General features: G+C 38.2%; 1 protein-coding gene across 36 annotated transcripts in view; it reads right to left on the minus strand.

Moving 5' to 3' along the window:
• The window catches only part of LOC128701616 (phosphatidylinositol 4-phosphate 5-kinase type-1 alpha), a 573,763-nt gene that overhangs the window by 253,309 nt on the left and 297,802 nt on the right, over positions 1-22,652 (minus strand). For 26 of the 36 annotated variants that reach the window (XR_011394183.1, XR_011394184.1, XR_011394182.1 and 23 more), the window contains 2 exons: positions 16,950-16,994; positions 7,365-7,385 (listed from right to left, as the gene is read on the minus strand). Coding sequence is in view for 31 of the 36 variants with exons in the window: in XM_070101702.1 (XP_069957803.1) it covers positions 7,365-7,385; positions 16,950-16,994 (66 nt within the window). In the remaining 5 variants the exon portion in view is untranslated. The remainder of the gene's footprint in view (positions 1-7,364; positions 7,386-16,949; positions 16,995-22,652) is intronic. The other 10 variants (XM_070101717.1, XM_070101691.1, XM_070101685.1 and 7 more) reach the window with 1 other exon arrangement.

A 22,652-nucleotide genomic window follows, 5' to 3' on the forward strand; every position in this document is an offset into this window, starting at 1 on the left:
ACGTCAACTCCCAAATATCTGTAAACATTACTTCTTCCATCCTCCCTCTCTCCAATGTGATATCCAATTTTTCTTTATCTAAATCATTTGATACCCTCATCACCTTACTCTTATCAATGTTCACTGTCAATTTTCTACCTTTACACACCCTCCTAAACTTGTCCACTAATCTTTGCAACTTTTCTTTAGAATCTCCCATAAGCATAGTATCATCAGCAAAAAGTAGCTGTGCCAACTCCCATTTTGTACTTGATTCCCCATAATTTAATCTCACCCTTCTCCCCCATAATTTAATCCCACCCTTCTCCCCAACACCCTAGCATTTACTTATTTTACAACCCCAATCTATAAATATATTAAACAACCATGGTGACATTACACATCCCTATCTATGACCTACTTTTACTGGGAAGGAATCTCCCTCTCTTCTACACACCCTAACCTGAACCTCACTATCCTCACAAAAACTCTTTACAGCATTTATTAACTTACCACCTGTTCCACATACTTGCAACATCTGCCACATTGCTCCGCTATCCACTCTATCATATGCCTTTTCTAAATCCATAAATGCAATGAAAACTTCCTTACCTTTATCTAAATACTGTTCACACATACGCTTCAATGTAAACACTTGATCTACACATCTCCTACCCACTCTAAAGCCTCCTTGCTCATCTGCAATCCTACTGTCTGTCTGTCTTTTAGTTCTTTCAATAATAACCCTACAGTACACTTTACCTGTTATACTCAGTAAACTTATTCCTCTATAATTTTTACAATCTCTTTTGTCCCCCTTCCCTTTACATAAAGTAACTATACATGGTCTCTGCCAGTCCCGAGGTACCTTCCCCTCGTTCATATATTTTATTATTTTTTTTTTTTATCACACTGGCCGATTCCCACCAAGGTAGGGTGGCCCGAAAAAGAAAAACTTTCACCATCATTCACTCCCTCACTGTCTTGCCAGAAGCGTGCTTTACACTACAGTTTTTAAACTGCAACATTAACACCCCTCCTTCAGAGTGCAGGCACTGTACTTCCCATCTCCAGGACTCAAGTCAGGCCTGTCGGTTTCCCTGAACCCCTTCATAAATGTTACTTTGCTCACACTCCAACAGCACGTCAAGTATTAAAAACCATTTGTCTCCATTCACTCCTATCCCTTCCTTCCACTACAGACTGATACACTCTTGAAGTCACTCTGTTTCGCTCCATTCTCTCTACATGTCTGAACCACCTCAACGACCCTTCCTCAGCCCTCTGGACAACAGTTTTGGTAATCCCGCACCTCCTCCTAACTTCCAAACTACGAATTCTCTGCATTATATTCACACCACACATTGCCCTCATACATGACATCTCCACTGCCTCCAGCCTTCTCCTCGCTGCAACATTCATCACCCATGCTTCACACCCATATAAGAGCATTGGTAAAACTATACTCTCATACATTCCCCTCTTTGCCTCCAAGGACAAAGTTCTTTGTCTCCACAGACTCCTAAGTGCACCACTCACCCTTTTCCCCTCATCAATTCTATGATTCACCTCATCTTTCATAGACCCATCCGCTGACACGTCCACTCCCAAATATCTGAATACATTCACCTCCTCCATACTCTCTCCCTCCAATCTGATATCCAATCTTTTTGTTATCCTCATAACCTTACTCTTTCTTGTATTCACTTTTAATTTTCTTCTTTTGCACACCCTACCAAATTCATCCACCAATCTCTGCAACTTCTCTTCAGAATCTCCCAAGAGCACAGTGTCATCAGCAAAGAGCAACTGTGGCAACTCCCACTTTATGTTTGATTCTTTATCTTTTAACTCCACGCCTCTTGCCAAGACCCTCGCATTTACTTCTCTTACAACCCCATCTATAAATATATTAAACAACCACGGTGACATCACACATCCTTGTCTAAGGCCTACTTTTACTGGGAAATAATTTCCCTCTTTCCTACATACTCTAACTTGAGCCTCACTATCCTCGTAAAAACTCTTCACTGCTTTCAGTAACCTACCTCCTACACCATACACCTGCAACATCTGCCACATTGCCCCCCTATCCACCCTGTCATATGCCTTTTCCAAATCCATAAATGCCACAAAGACCTCTTTAGCTTTATCTAAATACTGTTCACTTATATGTTTCACTGTAAACACCTGGTCCACACACCCCCTACCTTTCCTAAAGCCTCCTTGTTCATCTGCTATCCTGTTCTCCATCTTACTCTTAATTCTTTCAATAATAACTCTACCATACACTTTACCAGGTATACTCAACAGACTTATCCCCCTATAATTTTTGCACTCTCTTGTCCCCTTTGCCTTTATACAAAGGAACTATGCATGCTCTCTGCCAATCCCTAGGTACCTTACCCTCTTCCATACATTTATTAAATAATTGCACCAACCACTCCAAAACTATATCCCCACCTGCTTTTAACATTTCTATCTTTATCCCATCAATCCCGTCTGCCTTACCCCCTTTCATTTTACCTACTGCCTCACGAACTTCCCCCACACTCACAACTGGCTCTTCCTCACTCCTACAAGATGTTATTCCTCCTTGCCCTATACCCGAAATCACAGCTTCCCTATCTTCATCAACATTTAACAATTCCTCAAAATATTCCCTCCATCTTCCCAATACCTCTAACTCTCCATTTAATAACTCTCCTCTCCTATTTTTAACTGACAAATCCATTTGTTCTTTAGGCTTCCTTAACTTGTTAATCTCACTCCAAAACTTTTTCTTATTTTCAACAAAATTTGTTGATAACATCTCACCCACTCTCTCATTTGCTCTCTTTTTACATTGCTTCACCACTCTCTTAACCTCTCTCTTTTTCTCCATATACTCTTCCCTCCTTGCATCACTTCTACTTTGTAAAAACTTCTCATATGCTAACTTTTTCTCCCTTACTACTCTCTTTGCATCATCATTCCACCAATCGCTCCTCTTCCCTCCCGCACCCACTTTCCTGTAACCACAAACTTCTGCTGAACACTCTAACACTACATTTTTAAACCTACCCCATACCTCTTCGACCCCATTGCCTATGCTCTCATTAGCCCATCTATCCTCCAATAGCTGTTTATATCTTACCCTAACTGCCTCCTCTTTTAGTTTATAAACCTTCACCTCTCTCTTCCCTGATGCTTCTATTCTCCTTGTATCCCATCTACCTTTTACTCTCAGTGTAGCTACAACTAGAAAGTGATCTGACATATCTGTGGCCCCTCTATAAACATGTATATCCTGAAGTCTACTCAACAGTCTTTTATCTACCAATACATAATCCAACAAACTACTGTCATTTCACCCTACATCATATCTTGTATACTTATTTATCCTCTTTTTCTTAAAATATGTATTACCTATAACTAAACCCCTTTCTATACAAAGTTCAATCAAAGGGCTCCCATTATCATTTACACCTGGCACCCCAAACTTACCTACCACACCCTCTCTAAAAGTTTCTCCTACTTTAGCATTCAGATCCCCTACCACAATTACTCTCTCACTTGGTTCAAAGGCTCCTATACATTCACTTAACATCTCCCAAAATCTCTCTCTCTCCTCTGCATTCCTCTCTTCTCCAGGTGCATACACGCTTATTATGACCCACTTTTCGCATCCAACCTTTACTTTAATCCACATAATTCTTGAATTTACACATTCATATTCTCTTTTCTCCTTCCATAACTGATCCTTCAACATTACTGCTACCCCTTCCTTTGCTCTAACTCTCTCAGATACTCCAGATTTAATCCCATTTATTTCCCCCCACCGAAACTCCCCTACCCCCTTCAGCTTTGTTTCGCTTAGGGCCAGGACATCCAACTTCTTTTCATTCATAACATCAGCAATCATCTGTTTCTTGTCATCCGCACTACATCCACGCACATTCAAGCATCCCAGTTTTATAAAGTTTTTCTTCTTCTCTTTTTTAGTAAATGTCTACAGGAGAAGGGGTTACTAGCCCATTGCTCCCGGCATTTTAGTCGCCTCATACGACACGCATGGCTTACAGAGGAAAGATTCTTTTCCACTTCCCCATGGACAATAGAAGAAATAAAGAAGAACAAGAGCTATTTAGAAAAAGGAGAAAAACCTAGATGTATGTATATATATATATGCATGTACGTGTCTGTGAAGTGTGACCAGAGTGTAGGTAGGAGTAGCAAGATATCCCTGTTATCTAGCGTGTTTATGAGACAGACAAAAGACACCAGCAATCCTACCATCATGTAAAACAATTACAGGCTTTCGTTTTACACTCACTTGGCAGGATGGTAGTACCTCCCTGGGTGGTTGCTGTCTACCAACCTACTACCTGTACATTTATTAAACAAAAATACCAACCACTCCAACACTACATCCCCCTTGCTTTTAACATTTCTGTCATGATCCCATCAGTTCCAGCTGCTTTACCCCCTTTCATTCTACTTAATGCCTCACACGCCTTCCCCACACTCACATCCTGCTCTTCTTCACTTCTAAAAGATGGTACACCTCCCTGGCCAGTGCATGAAATTACCGCCTCCCTTTTTTCGTCAACATTTAAAAGTTCCTCAAAATATTCCCGCCATCGCTGTAAAATGAAACATAACCCTTTTTTTCACTTTCAATGCAAATAAAAGCCTGATAATATGTTTACACTATGATATGAGCAATAGAACTAGGCCTAAAAAATGTATATACAGTACACACATTGCTTACCTTAAAATATTTTCGTCCTTAGTTTTTAGTAAGTGGTGAATATATTTATTGTAGGAAGTCTGAATAAATGAAGAATAGGTATAATTGAAAACCTCTGAAGCAATGTAAAGCAAGGCCTGCTTGCATTAGGTATTTTCATTAATCCATCTATGACATCAGCCAGGGTATGTTGCTGTGAGCCAGCGTATGTTGCTGTACTGCATTAATGTTAAGATAATTTGTTTAGTGTCAGTAGTCACTCCCAGCTGGATGCTCAATACCTGTTCCACTGCCAGACTAATATGTTTCCATCTGAGCTGATATGACCGTGTCTATTACATGTCCACTCAAAAATACCATTTACAGAATTTGTGCACTCTGCGTCTGTATACTGGGAATTTTTACATTCATTTTACTTTAATATTGATTTTTTTAGGCCTAGCTCCACTGAACACTTTATATATGTTGAAGATAAATTCAAAGCAAGCAGCGGTGTCAAAGGTTCAGGGAAAGAAGTCAACTTCATAACAACGAAGTGCAGGGTGAAGCAGCAAGTGCCGACATTGTAGCTGCAGAAAATTATCCACATGAGCTAAATTAAATAATTCAATGTGGTGACTATACCAAACAACAAACTTTTAATGTGGATGAAACTGCATTATTTTGGTAAGAAGATGCTCTCTTAAGACATTTATTTCTAAAGAAGAGAAGTCAATGCCTGGCTTCAAAGCTGCAAAACACAAACAAACAAAATTTATTTCTTTATATAATATAAAAAAATGTAGTTTTACATGTAATAAAACACTGTTAAGCACAAATAATTAAGACATACTAACACTCTTGCTAGGGGCTAATACTACTCACTATAAGCTAAAGACAAAAATATTTTAAGGAAAGTAATGTGTGTACTGAATGAGCATTTTATTGTTTTACTGTTTTTTAGACCTAGTTCTATTAATTTAACATATAATAGTGTAAACATGTTCTCAGGTATTTATATGTAATATTTAAAAGTGAAAACAGTGGTGATTAACAATACAGCAATTTTGGCTTTACAGCAGTAGCCTGGAACCTAACTCATTACATAATCAGGGCCCTCCTCTACACTAATTTTTCCTTTGTTTTCTATTGAAATACATTCTTATATTGGTTTCCCATTAAAATGCATAAATTCCATAAAACTATAACTAATACATTAGCTACATTCTGCAGTTAAAACTTGCTCAATAATGACTTCTCTTAGCCCATTACACATTAAACAACATGGGAGCAACTTCAAAATACTGACATATGCATAAAGCAGCAACATATCATCATTACTTTGAGAAAAAAAAGGAAGTGAAAAATCCCTCCACCACATTCAAATAATTTAAATTCACACACAGCTTTATACAGCAAATTTCAATGACATAATTTTCACTCGATCAAGCAAGCATTTAAACCTTTCACCAAATTGATAGTGAAATATTCTCACTTTTATCAAATGATGCAATTACAGTAATCCCCAGATTAGCAACATTACTTTATGTAAGTGACTAGGCATAAATAAGTGAATTTGTTAGGCAAAAGCCAGTTTTTCCCCATACACTCCTAGTAACCTCTAAAATGTACCTCTGTATGTATGCTCAAATTACTAAATAAATAAATAAATAAATATGGTTCTGTCACTTTGAAGATAAAATTCCTGTAACATAAATAAAAATACAAAAAAATGCCCAGTCTTTAAACAATTTTTTAATAGCAAAATGGGAGCCTACCATGTTTACACCCAATGCTAATACACAAAAATTCTACATATTTCAGCAAAGTGAAAAAAAAAAAAAGTAAGTGTGGGGCTCCCATCACCTATATGAGATAAAGTATTACTCAGCTCCAACACATCTCTCCTTCAGTTGCTAATACAAAACAGCAATCGTCACTGGTATTTATTCTGTTAACCTTACTGTAGCATGAGACACTTGTGCAACACTTGGGTATCTTTATTCTGGAAATGTTTCACCAGCCAGTGGCTACTTCAGTCCAATGCAGAAAACAGTGGAAGATGAGGAAGAATTTGAGGTAATCAGTCTGTCAGTCTTTATCAAGATTAATGGACTGAACACATCAACTCTAGGCTGAGGGGATGATTACTTTAAACTCAAGTAATTATTCCCTCAGCCTATAGTTGATGTGTTCAGTCCATCAATCTTGATAAAGATTGACAGACTGACAGACTGATTACCTCAAACTCTTCCTCATCTTCCACTGTTTTCTGCATTGGACTCAAGAAGTCACTGGCTGGTGAAACTTTTCCAGAATAAATTTAGGTACCCAAATGTGTCTCATTTATCAACTTGTCAGTTTTATAAACCATTTATTCAAACCTTACTGTATTTTGCAATAGGCATGCACAAAATTTACTGGCATGTACCATAATCATATGTTTACAAGTTGCTGATGATTATACAATAATCAAGGTTGTAATGTAATAGGTATTTAATATATTAAAGTCTGCTTGCAAGAATGAATCTCCATTAAATATTTAACAATGGAAAATTGGATTATGCCTAATGTAAATCTCACTTATGTCACCAGGCTGCTAACCAGGGATCAATGTACACATTAAAAAAAAAAAAAAAAAATTATTGATTTGATAATTCTTATCAAAACTCACCTGGCAATCTTCCACCAGACCCTGCAACAAAAATTCCAAAAATAAGTTATCAATACGAAAACAATAATGGATATTTTTTTTTGCAGCTATTCATTGTATGGCACATAAATTTATAATAGGCAAATAAATATGTGTGCACATATGTACACACATACATATACATACATATATACATATACATACATACTCATACATATATACATATACGTATACATATACATATACGTATACGTATACATATATACATACATACATACACATCGCTACATACATATACACACACACACACACATACATACAGCAACAATAACAACAGCCTTTCCATCTCTATGATAATTTCTCTGCCTTTACTGACTAGCTCAGCCACTTTAATACTCTTTATTTTTTAATCACACTGTCTGCCTCCCACCGAGGTAGAGAGACCTGAAAAAGAAACACACGTCACCATCCGTCTTGCCAGAGTTCATAGATACTACAGTTCAGATGCCCTTTCAAAACTACAAATATCCCCACCCTTCCTTAGAGTGCAGATAATGTACTTCCCATCTCCAGGACTCAAAACTCATTCTGGCTAACTGGTTTACCTGACTTCTTTCACAAAATGTTACCTTGTTTACACTACAACAGCTTGTCAGGACCCAAAAACCATTTGCCTCCATTCCTAACTAACATGTTCACACATGTCTGCTTTATGTCCAAGCCCCATGCACACAAAGCCTCCTTTATCCCTCCCTCCACCCTTTCCTAGGATGACCCCCCACTCCAGCCTTCTGAACCACCTCAACAACCCCAACTCAGCCCTCTGGATAATACTTAAGTAATCCTGCACCTCCTCCTAATCTCCAAACTACAAATTCTCTGCATAATATTTACAGTACACATCTCCACTGCCTCCAGTCTTCTCCTTGCTGCAACATTCACAACCCATGATTCACATCCATAAAAGAGTGTTGGTACCACTATACTCTCACATATTCCCCTCTTTGCCTCCATGGATAACACTGTCTCCACAGATGCCTTAATGCACTACCCACCTTCCAGTCATCAATTCCATGGTTCACTTAATTTTTCATACACCCAACCACTGACACATCCACTCCCAAATACCTGAACACATTCACTTTCTCCATATGCCCTCCCTCCAATCTGACATCCAATTTTTCATTTCCTAACTTGTTGGATACCCTCATCATCTTCCTCTTATCTATGCTCACTTTCAACTTCCTTTACACACTCTCACAAACTCAAATGCATACATACATACACAAGTACATACATACATATACATACTTCTCTGTTCTTTCAACAAACCGGCCGTTTCCCACCAAATACATTCATACATATACACACACATTCAAGAGTGTATCAGTCTGTAGTGGAAGGAAGGCGGGGTAGGGGTCGGCCTAGAAAGGGTTGGAGGGAGGGGGTAAGGGAGGTTTTGTGTGCGAGGGGCTTGGACTTCCAGCAGGCATGCGTGAGCGTGTTTGATAGGAGTGAATGGAGACAAATGGTTTTTAATACTTGACGTGCTGTTGGAGTGTGAGCAAAGTAACATTTATGAAGGGATTCAGGGAAACCGGCAGGCCGGACTTGAGTCCTGGAGATGGGAAGTACAGTGCCTGCACTCTGAAGGAGGGGTGTTAATGTTGCAGTTTAAAAACTGTAGTGTAAAGCACCCTTCTGGCAAGACAGTGATGGAGTGAATGATGGTGAAGGTTTTTCTTTTTCGGGCCACCCTGCCTTGGTGGGAATCGGCCAGTGTGATAATAATAATAAACACACACATTCATACACACAAATGCACACACACACACACACACACACACACAGGAGCTGAGATTCAATACCTGCAATCACATACAGGTGAGTAAACGTGCACAAGACGCACGCACGCACGCACGCACACACGCACGCACACACTCATACACACAAAAAATAACCTAAATATATTGAAGGAAATGGTTGACAGAAAAAAAGACAGTATTGTTTTCAGCTGCATTGAAAATAATTAACATTAAAGACAGACAGAGATGAAGTACACCAAATTAGCAAGATTACAAACTGTTTTGAAAATTTAAACAATAAATAACACAGCAAAACATAGGCACATATGAAAATACATGAGACAAAAAAAGCTACTACAACTAACTTTCGCTTAGGTCATAAATACGGAAATAATTTTGGTGTGTGTTTGGGAAATAAGGGAACTGCATGGGTACAATGACATATCAATTAGACCAGACCTGTCAGAGGAGGAAAGGTTAAAATTTAAATAATTTGCTAACACTGCCAAAATGGAAAATAATATCAGTGAGGAAAATAAAATCTTTTCTATATGGAGTAATTGATTCAAACTCTCAAGTTTGATTGCATGGTTTCAAGAAGATTAATACAATAAATCTCCATTAAACCAAACAAAAAAAAGAAAAAAAAAAAGGAGAAAAACTCAAAGCTGTCATATACAAATGCAGATGAGTAATTTCAAAAGAACTACAATTAACCCTCTGAGGGTCGACAGGCCCTCTCCGAAACTCGTTGTCAGGGTCGGCCAAATTTAAAAAAAAAAAAAATTATTTTCTCTTACGAAAAGATAGAGAATCTTTTCCCGATCATAAAGACACCAAAAGTTTGAAATTTGATAGAAAACTTACGGAATTATGCTCTCGCAAAGTTAGCGGTCTCGGCGATGTTTACGCATCGGCGATTTTGCCCACTTTGAGCCCCATTTTCGGCCAATTTCACTGTACTAGTCGACAAAAAACATGAATATTTCGCTAGAACTCCATTTTTTCTATCGAATGGGTGCAAGAAACCACCCATTTATGAAATTCAACTATCCAGTACAGTGGTCAGAATTTAGCAATTTTGCCAATTTCACACAAATTTCAAAAGATGCCAATTTCCGAATAGGGTCCAGAATAAACAAGAAAGACATTCCTGGCACTAAAATGACATTTCCTCTAGTCATTAGTCACGTCTCAAGGCCCCTCTTATATTCTTTTGCTTTCCACTTTGAATTTTTATTCTCACAAAAAATATAAGATTTACTGTTATGCAGACTACTGCATTAGTGTAAAAAATGGTATAAATATTATTGGTGCACTTGTGAAAGAATATTAGACTCACCAGTTGACGTGTATTGCACGCTTGGCACAATTTGTTTACTTTTGAAGTTTGGTAAAAATCGAACATTTCTGCTACTTTGAGCTCAATTTCAAGGCACCTTTCATTGTAAAACCAGTCAAAATCATCTCAATTTCTGTAATATGTCTTCCATTCTATAAAATGAGACCAAGAAAACTAGACTACAACAATAAATACCATACGAAAATACACTGCAAAGTCGCTGATTTATTCCAAAAAAATGGTCAAAGTTTTTTTTTTCTCATTATGCACTGTGTGCTGCAGGATTTTTTTTAGACTGTGCACACTGACCACATAGACCCAGTCTTTCATATGAAGGCCTACCAGCTTTCTCCCACTAGATTTGAGGCCGCTAGAATTTATGCGTACTAGTACGTCAAAAACCCCTACGCGTAAGACGTACTAGTACGACCAAAACCCTCAAAGGGTTAAGGGACATTATATATGCTTCTTGACATAAAGCACCCAGGGAGGTATTACAGTCATGTCATGTAAGTGTAAACTGGAAGCTTGCTCAACCTTTTGCATTGTGGGATTGCTCTGATTATTTACAGGGTTCTTTTTTGGTGCTCATCCATCAAGTTGGTATCTATACCATTTCCCTCCATAGTGTCCACTTGTATTGCCTTGGTAAATGATCCCTAAATTTAAAACTAACTATAGGATTTATTCAAAATGTGCCAATGGATTTCCCAAGCCCAAATCTCTCTTCTTTCTTAACATTCTTTTTTAATGTCTCTGTTAACCAAATTAGTCATTTCTAAACAAATGTGACTTCAAACATTAAAGGCACCAAAATATGAAATAAAATTTATTACATTATAAGACAAAATTTTGTGGTATCTGCTGGTTCTAATATTGTTGGGCTCTCTAAAATCCTAATCTCTGTAAATTAGTGGGTTCAGCTGTATAACATTGTTAAGCACAACCAGAACAGCCAAAATAAGGGAGTATGAGAAGATGCACCCCTAGGAACCCTCTAGTACTGTGCACAATTGCTAGACAACCAGATCCTCCTGTATGTCTGCCTGAAGCAAACAATCCTGCAACAATCCCCAAGCAAACTTAAGATTGAGTACCTCCCTGAAGAGAAAGATCTTCCTCTTCAAGAAGCCAGAGTGCTAGCAATTTCACCTTGTGATATGCAAAAATGAAGGAAAAGGTTGTAAAGATGGAGAATACAATTCTGAGTAAGAAACAACTGAAGACCAAACAGTAGAAGCTTCCCCATCATGATGCTCAAGATCAGCAAAACTATGAGAAAGAGAGGGCAACCTGTGAAGTTCAAAACAGTGAGGAGAGAGATGTGAATGAATCAACACACTTTTAAATGCAACTAAGACCCAGAATAATGTACACCTACCATCCGACTTACGACCGAGCTTGGTTCCGACCAATCGGTCGTAAGTCAAAATGGACGTAAGTCGAACTTGACTAATGAATACCAACATCACATTTTTGTAATGACTTTATTTTATTGTTTTATTTTGGTATTTCATTTTTTACTTTACTTTTTATGCTGTTAGTACTGTATTTTATACTGTAAGGTTTAGGATAAACACTGTGTACAACACAAACAGTTGTTTATTTCCCAGAAATTTGGCATAAAAAACACGGTCTTAAGTCAGATGGTAGGTATACGAGTATTGTGTAGTAATTGACAAATTGTGTATGTCAAAGAGCAATGGGGATTGCAAGGGACCAAAGTATATGGTGCTTATGTCCCTGGGTATGTGTCAAAAAGTCCAACAGAGGGCAAATTTGTTCCACATTAATGACCATAAGAAAGTCATCCCTGGATATTTCTTGGCAAGGCACTCATAGCTTTCTTTCTCCACATGCAAAACTTCCTGGGCAGCTGAGTAGTCATAAGAGTTGGTGAGCCAAGAGGAGCAAATGGCTATGACAAACTGGTGTCCCTGATAAACAGAATTGATTTACAAATCCTAATTTAGGTCTTAGTTCCACCAGGGATTGATGAGATGTCAATTGTGGAATTATCTATAGTGTAGAAGTGGAAGGCAATGACCTGAGTGAAGTGGTTCAAGTCCCATAGTGGTTCAACTGCCCAGCTACTGAGAGATGGAACTGTCCATAAATCTGAGAAATATTAAATATAATGAAGGCAGCAAGAGAAGTTTAATTACAGAAAATGTGTGAAATAGTCCTTATTGGAGTGTTCTGATGTGAGTGAAGGTATGATAACGTGCTGGTTGTGTTCCTAATGAATCAACATTGTGCCACAGCAGAATCCCTGAGTTAAGTTAAACTCTTCTTTGTCTTTTGTAATGCTTATTAATTAACCTGTCCTTGTTTTGGTCACCTCTTGATATTAGTTCTATTGTGCCTGAGAGGATATCTATTTGTAGTTACAGGACCAAAGCTATGCTCACACTGTTTGATGTTCAATAATACATTCTAATTTATTTTAGTTTCCATTAGTAGTAGCATACACTACCTACTCCTCCATCCCATTCAGACTATCTACCATTATCAGTGAAGAAAAACATCTGTAGTATACTTTCTATATTTATATTTTAAATGTGAAATACCGATGTTTTTGCTTTCCCTGATCATGATGCCATGAAATATTCCTTATCTATTTTCTTGTATTTTTTATGAACTTATATACTGTTGCTGCTGTTGTACTGCACAGACCCCATTCCCATTTTACAGCATTCATTTTGTGAGAGTACTAGCATTAATTTCTGGTCTTTGTGTACAGCTTTTTATAAAGTGAAGTTTCAATGGGTTACATGAACATATACAAATGTGTTTAATCACAAATAATAAAAAATAGTACAACACATTTGGCAGTGAGAGGGGGTCTTGGAAAATCCAGGCAATGTTGAACGCAGCACTAGCAAACACATTATGGGTAGTGTGAGAATGGGTTAACTAACAGAGGGCATTTCCAACACCTTTAGTCTTTCAGATTAAATTATATTTCCTCACTCTGCAATCCACTTTCTGGCGTGTACTCACCTATTTGTGGTTGCAGGGGTCAAATCATAGCTCCTGGCCCCACCTCTTCAGTGATTGCTACTAGGTCCTCTCTCTCCCTGCTCCATGAGCTTTATCAAACCTCGTCTTAAAACTATGTATGGTTCTTGCCTCCACTACGTCACTTTCCAGGCTATTCCACTTCCTGGCAACTCTATGACTGAAGAAATACTTCCTAACATTCCTTTGACTCATAGGAGTCTTCCATTTCCAATTGTGACCCCTTGTTTTTGTGTCCCATCTCTAGAACATCCTGTCTTTGTCCACCTTGTCATTTCCTTGTAGTATTTTACATGTCATTATCATGTCTCCCCTGACCCCTCTGTCCTCCAGTGTCGTCAGGCCGATTTCCCTTAACCTTTCTGCATAGCGCAATCCCCTTAGCTCTGGAACCATTGTTGTTGTAAACCTTTGCACTTTCTCTAATTTCTTGATGTGCTTGATCAGGTGTGGATTCCAAACTGGTGCTGCATACTCCAATATGGGCCTGATATATATGGTGTATAGAGTCTTGAACGATTCCTTACTGAGGTATCGGAATGCTTTTCTTAGGTTTGCCAGATGCCCATATGCTGCAACAGTTATCTGATTGACATGCACCACAGGAACTGTGCTCGGTGTTATACTCACCCCAAGATCTTTTTTCCTTGAGTGAGGTTTGCAGCCTTTGGCCACCTAGACTATACATGTACTCTGCCCAAAGTCTTCTTTGTCCTTCCCCAATCTTCATGACTTTTCACTCGGTGGGGTTAAATTCAAGGAGCGAGTTGCTGGACCAGGCTTGTAGCCTGTCCAGGTCTCTTTGTAGTCCTGCCTGATCATCGACTGATTTAATTCTCCTCATTAACTTCACATCATCTGCAAACAGGGACACTTCTGAGTCTATCCCTTCCATTATGTCATTCACATATGTATACCTAAAACAGCACAGGTCCTAAGACTGGCCCTTGTGGAACCTCACTCGTCACAGGCGCCCTCTATGACACCTCGTCACGTACCACGACTCGCTGTTGCCTCCCTGTCAGATATTCTCTGATCCATTGCAGTGCCTTTCCTGTTATTCATGCCTGATCCTCTAGCTTTTGCATTAACATCTTGTAAGGAACTGTATCAAATGCCTTCTTGCAGTCCAAGAAAATGCAGTCTATCCACCCCTCTCTTGTCTTACTTCTGTCACCTTGTCATATAACTCCAGTAGGTTTCTGACACAGGATTTTCCATCCCTGAAACCATGCTAGTTGTTGTTTATAACCTTGTCTCTTTCTAGGTGCTCCACCACTCTCCTCCTCAAAATCTTCTCCATGACTCGGCATACTATACATTTCAGTGACACACGTCTGTAGTTTAATGCCTCGTTTCTGTCTCCTTTCTTAAAAATTGGGACTTACATTTGCCATCTTCCATACCTTAGGTAGGTGCCCAGTTTCAATGGATGTGTTGAAGATTTTTGTTTGTGGCACACACAGCATCTCTGCTCCCCCTCTAAGGACCCATGGAGAGATGTTGTCTGGTCCCACCGCCTTCGAGGCATCAAATTCGCATAGCAGTTTCTTCACCTCCTCCTCGGCTGTGTGTATTTCATCCAGCAGCTGTTGGTGTACCTCCCTATTCTGAATTCCTGGAGTCCTTCCTGTCTCCACTGTAAATACTTCTTAAAATCTCACGTTGGGCTCCTTACATACCTCTTCATCATTTCTTGTGAATTCCCCACCTTCCTTCCTCAGCCTGATTACCTTGTCCTTGACTGTTGTTTTCCTCCTGATATGGCTATACTTTAGCTTCGGGTCAGACTTGACTTTTGATGCTATGTCATTTTCGTATTGTCACCAAGTCTCCCTTTTTATCTGTGCATATTCGTTTCTGGCTCTTCGGCTAATCTTTATTTTCCTGGGTCCTTTGTCTTCTGTACTTTTTCCATTCTCTAGTGCACTTAGTTTTTGCCTCCCTTCACCTTTGGGTGAACCAAGGACTCATTCTGGTCTTCCCATTATTTCTGTTTCCCTTGGAAACAAACCTCTCCCTTGCTTCCTTGCATTTTTTCTCACATAGTACATCATTTCTTTTACCTAGAGTTTACCTGGAGAGAATTCCAGGGTTCAACGCTCCCGCGGCCCGGTCTGTGACCAGGCCTCATTGTTTTTTCTGCCAATTCTCTCTCCCAATGAGCATCTTGCAGGAAGTTCCTCATGCCTGTGTAGTCCCCACTTTTGTAGTTTGGTTTTTCCCATCCTATTCCTGCTACCCTCTCCACTTGTAGCTCAACTATGTAATCAAAACACAGAACCATATGATCACTAGCTCCAAGGGGCCTTTTTTTTGTGATATCCTTGATGTCCAAACTACTCAAGGTGAATACTAGGCCAAGTCTTGCTGGGTCATCCTCACCTCTCTCTCTGGTAGTGTCTCTAACATGCTGATGCATGAGGTTTTCCAGTACCACATCTATCATCTTGGCTCTCCAGGTTTTGGGACCCCCATCAGGTTCCAGGTTTTACCAGTCAATCTCCTTGTGATTAAAATCGTCCATAACTAATCTCCCCAGGTGAGCTCTTCTGGCCACCTCGGCTAGTGTGTCTACCATTGCTCTGTTGCTCTCATCGTATTCTTCTCTTGGCCTCCTGCAGTTCTGTGGCTGGTTGTACATTACTGAAATTACCACCTTATGGCCCTCAGATTGAATTGTTCCTATTATGTAGTCCCTTTTGCCTACGCCATCCATTTCCTCAAATCCTCACCGGTTCTTAATGAGCAGTGCAACTCCTCCTCCCCCTCTGCTCCCTTTATCTTTCCTCAGGATTTGATAACCGGGTGGAAAGATTGCATCTGTTATCATCCTGTTGAGTTTCGTTTCTGTGAGTACTATTATGTCAGAGGATGTCTCCTTGATTCTTTCATTCCACGCCTCACATTTATTTGTTATTCCGTCTGCATTTGTATACCAAACCTTCAATTTCTTTTCCAAAATTGTGTTGGGGTGTGGGTGAATATTTGTATAAACACACACACAAACAAAATATACGCATAATGAGGTAAGAGTGATAATATTAACATGGAAGGCATTAAAGAAAAACCGGCCTTGATTGTCTATTAAAGACCGTCACCAATAAACTTAATACAAACTCTAATAAACTGATTGCAAATATGGACCTGTAGGAAAAGGGTCACTCCTGGTACACATTTTCTCTAACTGTACACATTACATAATAGGTTAACTTTTCTATAAACAATTTAATTATAGATATACATATATTAAGCAGTAGGGCACTCTCCATTATACATACACAGATGGCACTGAAAAGGATATTAATTTTTTCACATACATATAACAACTATACAAAAGCAAAGTCCCACAAACACATGAAAGACTGCTCAAGTGTACACTTAGAATCAAGCTTCAGTAACTGGGGATTGGGGTTATGGGTTTAACAAATTACATACTTCGGCTTCGAACGCTTGCACTTCTTTTACAGCGAACAGATGATCCTTGAGAAAAGAAAAATTACAAAAATAAATGTTGGAACATTTCTGAACCAAAAAAGATATGAAAGGTGGTAGTGAGAGACATGATTATTATCTGAAAGTATCAAAATTTATTTATTTCAACAGCTTGCAGCATGGATATCAATATGTGCTTGTACCATCTCATGTTATACAATAAATAATAACACATTAAGTTATTTATTGTATTGCATAGCCATGTAATTATCTACATCAATATATTAAACCTTCATCTAACTATATGGGAATGGGTGTTGACAGGTGGAGCACTGGATACAGCATACTAAACTGGCTGCCTTCAGTATCATTACTGTAATTTGACTGAAGTTATTTCCATTATATTAACATTCAAATCATATACTGAAATTAAAATAAATTACAAATATTTATTCTCTCTAGCAGCAGCCAATGAAATATGCTGCACCCGCTGCTCCACCCAATGCACTCTCACCTTCCTGCCACATTGAGTTAAAAGGCAATGCCTGAAATATTTAAGAAATCTTTCAACTTAAACAAAATTATCCTTATTTTTCTGCATTTTGTTTTCCTTCAACATTCATGTGTAATTTAGAGTAGCAGTAGTATATACACTGTACTATAAAGGTAAAATTTTGCATAAACTTTTAAACTGGGCACAATATGCACAGCTTTGTGGGGAACTAGGTATAAGATGAACTACCATAAATGCTGTCTGTCTCTACATCCAGAGTTACTCCAACTAACAAGTGTTCCTCACTTGCAGGATATGCAATGGTCCCATCTAAAAATTAAAAAAAAAAAAAATAAAAAAAAAATAAAAGGCTATTGTGTACAAAGTGTGGTGAATTTTTTCTACACTTCCAGACATCCCTAATCCAATCTTAAATTAGATTATGGCTGTCAAATATAATTCTCGTCCTCCTCCTCTGCCTCCTCTGAAATCTGATTAACTGAAAGCAACTTGATTAAATCATTGACAAGATAGTGACCATAAGCAACACTTCACAAAAATTTAAAATATGATTATTTAAAAGTGCCACTAGAGATTATAGTCACATTTCATTACAATACAATGTAAACACTTGAAGTTTTTCTAGCAGCATTCTTAAATTATGTATATAAAATGTAGAATATAGTGGAATCTCAACTTGCAAGTGTCCCAATATATGAGTTCTTCAAGATACGAGCTGTCGCTTGGTCAATTTTTTTGCTCTGAGTTACGAGCAAAAATCCGACTTACAAGTGAGCTTCCCCCTCTAGGGAGGTTCCTTAATGCTGGTGAGGGGCTCTTGATCTAGGGAATTGGTTCTGTGCTCCAGTTCCCTAAATTATGCCTGAATACCTTCCATCCCCTCCCCTCCCACAGGTGCTGTATAATCCTACGGGTTTAGCACTTCTCCACTGTAATAATAATAACGAGCGAGCTTAAGAATGTCGCCACTAGTTGGTGCAGCGAATGCCACAACATCCCACAGCAGTGCACGTGTTTACCTCGCCATGGAAGCATTTCTCATGTTTTGCATGCATTTTGTGCAGTTATTTTGCCAAATTTCTTTTTTCTAACCATGGGTCACAAGAAAGTAAGTGCAAAGGACAGTGTTGAGAAGAAAAAAAGGATGATGTCTATGGAATTGAAGCATGAAATCACAGATAAACACAAGCAAGGTGTACAGGTTGTGGACTTGGCTAGGCAGTACAAGTGTAGTACTTCTTTGTCCATATATTCATATTTGTTAAAATAATTAAAGGTGCTAATTCAGGTGCTAAAGTGTTTTATTTTCATTATTTTACTTTTATATTCATCAGCTCCTTTATTTTTAGCTTTAAAACCTTAGTCCATATATTCATATTTGTTAGTGGTTAACAGTAAATATTTTTTGTTTTTTTTGATAACTGCAACAGCTTATTTCTCTACATGCCCCTTATGAATGCAATTATCGATCCTCATATCAACCTCTTATTGAACTGCACAAATAATCCTAGCCGTAATTGCCATTACTATATTTCTAGTCAGGCTAAAACTCTACTTAATGCCAGAAAGAACATTACATTTTTCAACTATGTATAATGTTAGATCATTGAGTAAACACTATGATGACCTCCTTGCATGACTGAAGTCTCTAAATGCTACTATAACTTTCATTATTCTTACTGAAACCTGGCTCAAACAAGATTTGACAGACATATTTACCATACCTGGTTACACAGCCATACATAACTGCAGATCTGACTAACCAGGAGGAGGCACTGCCATCTATTACTCTGACGAATTGGAATGTATGAAATCAACTTGCGCAAGGGATGAAAACGGAGAATATATAATAGATAAATTCACATAAAAAACCTTAAGAAACCTATAACAGTTGGAGCAGTCTACAGACTACCACACTCAAATACATACACTTTTAGTAGTAACCTTAGAAACATGATAACTGAGTCAGAGTTGAATAAACACTACCTGATACTTACAGGAGATTTCAACATAAACCTCATCCAAGCAACTGACCCTCCAGTAGCTAATTTCACAAACACTATGAACAACTGCTTGTTGCTACCCTTTATAACTAAGCTAACAAGAATCTCTGAGACAAGTGCCTCATTACTTGACCATATCTGGACCAACACGATATCCCCACTATAAGCAGGTATAATCACAGACAACACTACAGACCATTACCCCACTTTTCTCATAACCAACTTACGTAAATTGCCTCAAGAAACGAGAAAGATCTCATTTTGTCTACATGACAAGACATCGGTAAACAATTTAATATTAGCACTAGGTGACACTGATTGGCAGAAAGAGCTAGTTGACAGCAATAATATTGACAAAGATGTCAAAACTTTTTTACATAAAACCCTAAACCTCTATAACATACACTGTCCGATCAAAACAAAGCAGATCACAGAAAAGAGACTAAACAGCCCATGGCTAACAAATAGTAACCTTAAATCTATTGATAAAAAGCACCAACTTGAAAAACAGTTCAGATTAGGCCTGATAACTAAAGAACTGGATAAACAATGCACATCAATACTCACAAAACTAATACGAAAATCAAAGCAAATGTATAATGAAAATAGATTTATTGAAATAAAAGGTGATATGAAAAGTACCTGGCAAACCCTCTCCAATATTTTGGGCTCTAGGAAACCATCTAGAAACAGAGACATAAACTTAAATAAACCAGACGAACCTCACATACAGCCTATAGACATGGTCAACAAATTTAATGTCTTCTTCTCTACTGTAGGAGCAAAACTAACAAGTAAAATTCCTAGCTCAAATACCCAGCCGAAAGATTACCCCACTGGCAACTACCCAAATACTCTATATCTAGCTCCAACTAATTCTACTGAAGTCTCACTCATCATTAAATAATTAAAAAACAAAGCAGGAGATCTGGATAACTTGCCACTATTCATATATAAAAAAGCTGTACATGTGCTGTCACCCATTACTGCAACAATGTTTAACAAATCTGTAGCATCCTCAACCTTCCCATCTATACTCAAGACAGCTAAGGCTACCCCCACCTTCAAAGGAGGTGATCCAACTGACTTGAACAACTATAGACCCATCTCAAACTTGCCCTTGCTTTCCAAAATACTCAAAAAATAATACATAAACGACTTTACTCCTACCTTATATCCAACAACATACTTAACCCCTGCCAGTTTGGGTTTAGACCAAAAAAAAAAAAAGTAAAAATGATGCTATTATCCAAATGCTTGAACTAATATATACAGCTCTCGATAAAAATTAATATCCTCTGAGGCTCTTCACTGACCTACGAAGAGCATTTGATACAGTCAACCACAATCTCCTACACCTAACATTAAATCATTATGGCATCAGAGGACATTCCCTTGATTACCTAAAATTTTATCTTAACAAAAGACGCCAGTATGTACAGGCTGCTATCCAGCCTGAAGCTATAGGGGTACCCCAGGGTAGTGTCCTAGGCCCACTCCTCTTTCTCATCTACATCAATTATCTCCCCAATGCAACTGAACTCCTTAAACCAGTTCTATTCACAAATGACACTACATATGTCTACTCCCATTTGAACCCAGCTGTACATAGAAACACTGTAAACAGCGAGCTGCTAAAAACACATACACTCACATAGACAAAATGTACTTCATGCTGTTTGGCAACAGAGCCTTAAATACCCAACTTAATATATCGATAAATGGTTCCCCTATATCAATATACACTGAGGGTAAATTTCTAGGTCTTCTCCTTGACTGTAATCTTAAATTTCATTACCACATCCAATACATATCCAAGTAAATTTCGAAATCAGTAGACATCCTTTCCAAGATATGATACTATATACCACAAATGACTCCTTACTCTATACCACTCTAATATATCCTTACCTCACCTATGGTATTTGTGCCTGGGGATCAACCACAGCCAACCACTTTAAACCTTTAATAACCCATCAAAAACCTGCTGTGTGGATGATTACCAGCTCTTGTGCTAGACAGCACACCCCACCACTTCTTAAAAGCCTGAACTTGATAAATATATGAGACACACTTATATTATTGTGCCTACTACATATACAGAACATTAAATTCCACTATAAGCCCTCCACTTATACTACTACTTGACAGTTACAATAGAATGCACAGTCACAATACAAGGCATAAGACCCTCCTCAACATCCATCATGTCAGCTTCACACTGTGCAAAAATGCTATGCACATGAAGGGCCCAAAGATCTGGAACTCGCTATTGGAACCAGTAAAGGATCCCCCTGACTACTTATAAATTTAGGACTTCGCTAAAAGATCATCTTATCTCTCGATATTAACCAATTCAACCAAAACAAATGCTAATTAGTTATATTATGTGAACTCTAGACTTTTAAACTTCTGCCAGTCCATGAAATATTACTGCTTGAACCATTATGTATTTGTAATATTGTTTTTATTATGTGCAACTTCAGGAACATTATTCTTAAAAACCTCCACCTTGACTACCTCACATCAGTATTAAGATTAAATAAAAGTGTAATACAGTTAACCATTACTATCTTGTCTAGTTTTGTAGTTACTACGTACTTATATGTGTCTAGTTTTAAGTAGTTACTATGCATTAGGATTAGTCTGCCCAAAATGCCCTGGCATGATAGTGGCTTTCTTTGTACTTAGCAAACCAAAATTTAAATTACACATAGTAACCTTTACAAAGAAAAAACTTCATCTTTATCTTTACCATATGTACGGTACTAAAGCAGGAGTTGATAAGGCTATAGCACCAGCCAAGGGTGTTACAATAATTTCTAAGCTGCGGACCTCTGGCTATGAAAAGATGGAGAAGCTGCTGTTGACGCGGTTGACAAAGAAACAGCTCACAGGAGATACTGTGATGGAGAGTGTCCTCCATCACAGTATCTCCTGCAAGAGACTTTCAGAGCTTACTGAAAGGAAACATCCATAGAAAGTTGCAACTGGTCGTGCGTTGGAGCTATTTAATGACACTTGCCTAACTCATTTCTGAAAGGGAGGATGTAACAAACCTCCTTGGATATGTTTTTATTGAAATGCCCTGCAGATAAAAGTGAAGAAAGTGTGGAGAAAAAGCCAAAAATCAGTGAAAAGTGAAGTGAAAAAAAAAAAATTGTAGCAATTAAGTTCAGCAATAAAGTG

The sequence above is a fragment of the Cherax quadricarinatus genome, chromosome 78, assembly GCF_038502225.1.
Source record: "Cherax quadricarinatus isolate ZL_2023a chromosome 78, ASM3850222v1, whole genome shotgun sequence".
NCBI lineage: Eukaryota > Metazoa > Arthropoda > Malacostraca > Decapoda > Parastacidae > Cherax > Cherax quadricarinatus.